Source organism: Myotis lucifugus, unplaced genomic scaffold, assembly GCF_000147115.1.
Source record: "Myotis lucifugus unplaced genomic scaffold, Myoluc2.0 scaffold_9641, whole genome shotgun sequence".
Taxonomy (NCBI): domain Eukaryota; kingdom Metazoa; phylum Chordata; class Mammalia; order Chiroptera; family Vespertilionidae; genus Myotis; species Myotis lucifugus.
The window spans coordinates 1437-6212 of record NW_005880689.1 but is presented as its reverse complement, the minus strand read 5'-3'; the positions used below and the strand labels follow the sequence as shown (position 1 = coordinate 6212).

General features: G+C 54.1%; 1 protein-coding gene across 1 annotated transcript; it reads right to left on the bottom strand.

Moving 5' to 3' along the window:
- Positions 1–432: 432 nt before the first annotated feature.
- On the bottom strand, positions 433–2941 carry LOC102440502 (vacuolar protein sorting-associated protein 4A-like; the record flags this gene model as incomplete). Its single annotated transcript, XM_006109422.3, has 4 exons — positions 433–587; positions 681–742; positions 2509–2656; positions 2753–2941. Coding segments are annotated over 4 exons (530 nt in total), but the record flags the coding sequence as incomplete, so codon positions are not given.
- Between the last annotated feature and the right edge of the window lie 1835 nt (positions 2942–4776).

Genomic DNA, 4776 nt, shown 5'->3' with positions numbered 1-4776 from the left:
GTGAGCTTCTCCTGACTGGGGCGGGGGCGAAAATGCAGCTGGGCCTCAGTCATTGTATTGCAGTCAGAAAGGAGTTCTACAGGACAACGGCTTCTAAGAGCAAAGGAGGAAGGGAACTAAATTAGCTGCCAGCCTTTGCCTTAGCCCTGGCTCATGACCCCCGCGACTTGCAAAGTGACACTGTCTGGCACTGGTTCCTGACCCTGCCCGCCCACTGGGACAGTCGGTGAAGCTCTAGTTATAAAGGTGTTTCCGACACCAGAGAGAAGCCAAGGACTGGACGACTGCAACGGGCAGGCCTTGGCCTTTCCTGAGTGGGAGCCCCCGGAAAGGCCAGCCTCGCCCACTGAGGGCAACGGGAGCCGAGTCACCACCTGCCCCTGGACAGCTGCAGAGCGGGAGCCCTGAGCTTGCTCCCTCAGAAGCCTGATATTTTACATCGGGGCCTACAGAGGTTCAACTCTTACCTGTGAACAAGTGTGGGAATTTAATTGGCAAAATGACAGCTTCTTTGAGGGCCTCCTTGGCCAACTCCAGCCCGGCCACGTCACTCCACCGGATGTTGGGCTTCTCCATCATGACGGCCCCTGCGGAGGGAGGCAGAGCCTTTGATCCAGAGCCCGGACCCACCGAGGGCCCTCATGTCCCGCTCCCACAGCACGGGGCCTCCAGCCTCTTACCCATCAGCTGTTCTTGCAATTTCTTTTTCTCTGGATTATCCCCTTCACTGTCACTATCGCTGCTGGGAAAGGAGACAGAAGATGACAGGCTAGAGCCGGAGGTTGGTAAGAGGCTCTCAGAGCGAGGCCAGGCTCTGCTGCCAGCAGAGGGGTAAAGGGATGCTCTTCCTGCTCAACAGAGGACAGACCCACAAACAGGTCCCCGAGCACCTTCAGGGACCACAATGGATCCTCCAGGAAACTCCCGGGACCCATCCTCATTTCTTCATTAAGGGAATAGAGAGACATGCGCTCCTTCTAGAGACTGGTGACGGACATGTGCTTCGGCTGGACTTCAAGAGCAGCCAGGGCCGGCTCAGTGTTTGAGCATCTACCTATGAACCAGGAGGTCAGGGTTCGATTCCCGGTCAGGGCACATGCCCGGACTGTGGGCTTGATCCCCAGTAGAGGGCCTGCAGGAGGCAGCCAATCAATGATTCTCTCTCATCATTGATGTTTCTCTATCCCTCTCCCTTCCTCTCTGAAATCAATAAAAATATATTTTAAAAAGAGGGAAAAACAGAGCAGCCAGGCAAGACAAGTAATTAGAGCCCTCACTGGCCTCTCATACAGACTCAAAACCAGACAGCAAGTGGCTCTGACCTGGAGAAGAGGTCAGTCTGGGTTTTTGCCTTCTTTTAAAAAAAAATATTTTTTTATTGATTTCAGAGAGGAAGGGAGAGGGAGAGAGAAACATCAATGATGAGAGAGAATCATTGATCGGCTGCCTCCTGCACACCCCCTGATGGGGATCGAGCCTGCAACCCAGGCATATGCCCTTGACTGGAATGGAACCCGGAACCCTTCAGTCCGCAGGCCGACACTCTATCCACTGAGCCAAACCAGCCAGGGCGAGGTCAGTCTTCTTAAGTCTACAGAGGAGCACTTGGAAAAAGAACACAGTCACTGCCCCCACCGCCTGGCAGATCCCTGTCCGGACATGAGGGGTTTGCCATCCTCACACCTCCTGCAGCTCCCTTGGAGGTCTGGCCTCCGGCCCCTTCCTTGGTGTGTCTCTCACTCAGGCAACCTTCTCTACCCAGAAGAGAGCCTCCCACCTCTGGGGACACAGCTGACACAGCACCCACCGCTCTCCTACTCAGACTTCCTGCCCAGGGTCCTCCCTCCCTCCAGCACCCCAGTGGCCTTTGTGCTCAGATAACCGGAATCTCCATGGTGGACAAACCACAGACGTGAGGAGAGAAACTGCAGAGGGAACCCTGGCTTTGGAGTCAGAAACACAGGCCCCGGGGGTGGGTCCCGACTCCATCAAGTTCCAGCTCCGTGACCGTGGCAACCTCTGAACCTCGGAGTCTGTAGCCTCGTAAGTCAGATGAAGATGTTAACTCCAATGACAGCAGCAGCTGACAGTTATTTACTCCTCACTGAGCCCCAGCATCTATCCTCAGGGCCTCACCCCATCATCTCATTTGCTCCTTAGAGGGAAGCCCCATTATCTTCCTCCTACAGACGAGGAACTTGAGGGCACAGGGGGCCATGGCACTTGTCCAAGGTCACAGACTAGGAAGCGGCAGAGCCAGGCTATACCCCAGAGTCTGGCTGCGGAATCCAAGGCTAGTCCCCTCCACGCTGGCTCCCCAGCCAGACCCAGTGCCGCAGTGTGCCCAGAAGTATTCTGTAAAGTGCGTGACGAAAGCAGCTCTGGGCTGCGGTGAGCAGACAGGCGCCATGGCTGTCCAAGGCTGCATTAGCGCCCACAGCGACAGCAGCACAGGACCAGGGCACAGGCTCGTGGGTCCCGGCCGGGTCCCCCCGCCTGCGCACTCACCCCTTGCTCTCACTCTGGTTCTCTTTGACTGGCTTCTTGCCGTGCTTCTCTTTGTTCCGTAAATAATCCTTCAGCTTCTCGGCCCGGTCTAGGTACTGCATGCACTTGGCTCGAATGCTCTCCTTGGCCTTGTCGCTGTGAGCCTCATCTGCAAAAGGGGAACGGAGCGGGGCCCTGTGAGCCCCAGGTGCCCACACTCCTCCCGCAGGGGCCTGGCGCCTGGGAGGGCCCGGGCGGGACTCACATTTGATAGCGTGTAGGAAATACTCCACCGCATGCTGGTAGAGCCGGAGCGCCTCCTCGTAATTCTTGGCTTTATCCTCTTCTGTGGCTTTTGTCACCAGATCAATGGCTTTCTGGAAAGGCAAAGCAAAGAGCTCAGTGCTTCCCAAGGGATCCAGAAAGCCCTCGGGTGCCAGGCAGAAGGAATACACTGACGAGAATTAGTCAGGCACAGACCATTATGCCGGCCTACTTCTCCAACAGCTAGAAAGGCCTTAGGAGGATGCTGAAAAGATAGCCATCAGCCTCTCAATGCACTCAATACAATGGAAGCAACTCCTCGGGCTTTGCTCTGAGCAAGTGGAAGCCTGGGAAACAGTGCAGGTCAGGGCTCACAGGGGAAGCTCGCTTTCTATTCCCGCCTCAGGGAAAAGACAGGGACCCCGACTCAGAGCCCGAACAGGGGAAATACCAGAACCAATGGATTCCTGTGCTGTTCAGCAGGAGGCCGGAAACCTGAGGCCAGAGAAGAGCCGGCCAGCGCGGAAAGTCCTTCATCGACCTGAGTTGTATGAGATGGAGTTAAAGGGATCTACGGGCCCAACCTGCTTCTCGAAACTGAAAAGCGAAGACGTTTTGTCAAGTTGACACTTAGGGAAAAGCGGCTTGTACACAGGGGTCAGTTCACCAGCATCTCCAGTACAAAAGTGCTTGCTTACCCCTAAGCATGTGTGTGCTGCCGACAGAAGGGCACAGCCCTCGGGACCCCTGAGAACTCTGTGGGAGTCTTCGTGCGGCTCATACGTCCTGGAGGCCGGTGCTCTCCCCGAACCTGAGCACGCTGGGTCTTTACAGCTGCCCACACCTACACATCCCGTTTTAGAAGCCACGGCTGCACCCGGGGAGCGTTACCAGATTTACCCTCCTCAAGAAGATACAGCACCAGACACCAGCGGCGGATCCCGCTGTCACACACAGCTCCGTCCACAGCAAACAATAACCCCACTGACCAGCTTTGGCAGGGCCCGGGCGTTTGTGCAGCCCTTCCCATCTGAGAGCAAGAAGCCTCAGACACAAAGACACAGATTTCTCTATGAAACTAACAGACGGGCAGGTGAGGCCAGGCTGATGTGAACTGGCCAGGTTAAAGAGAGGAGGAAAGGTGCAAGAGTGTAGCTACTATTTAAGCTTCAGCTCCATCCACTCCCTAAATAGAGAGAATGGCTAGGAGCCCTGCACCTTCTGAATGGATGAGTAGCTTAAACACAAGCGTCACTTGTCTACTCTCCCCCATCACAGCCCTTCAGAAACAACATGAAGGGTAGTCCTGTCCCTGGTGACTTCTCTTCTCCATAACCAACACCCCAGTTCCCTGGACTTTTTCCACTCTAGACCAGCGGTTCTCAACTTGTGGGTTGCGACGCCTTTGGCGGTCAAACGACCCTTTCACAGGGGTCGCCTAAGACCATCCTGCATATCAGATATTTACATGACGATTCATAACAGTAGCAACATTACAGTTAGGAAGTAGCAACGAAAATAATTTTATGGTTGGGTCACAATATGAGGAACTGTATTTAAAGGGCCAGAAGGTTGAGAACCACTGCACTAGAGCAATGATTTTCAATAGGTGTGCTGCAATACCTGACTATTAGTCAGGAGCGCTGACCTCTTAGTTTGCAGTTGGTCAAATACAAAAATGAGAGCAGCGCTCTCCCTCCAGGGAGCAAGCCCAGGCCCTTCCCTCCCCACTCCTCACCTCGAGAAGGGACCCCGTGAGACTTGCAACCAGGGGAACAATGGGCAGTGGCAGCTCGTCCGGGTTAACCCCTGAGTCCGTCTCCAAGGCTCCCTCTCCCCGCTTTCCTCTGACTTCCCCGTGAGCTGAGGCAGCCCAGCCTCGGCTCTCCTGCTTCTTCTTTTTTTTTTTTTTTTTTTTTTTTTTTTTTTTTTTTTTTAAATACTGATTTCTTTTTTTTTTTTTTTTTTTTTTTAAATATATTTTATTGATTTTCCACAGAGAGGAAGGGAGAGAGATAGAGAGTT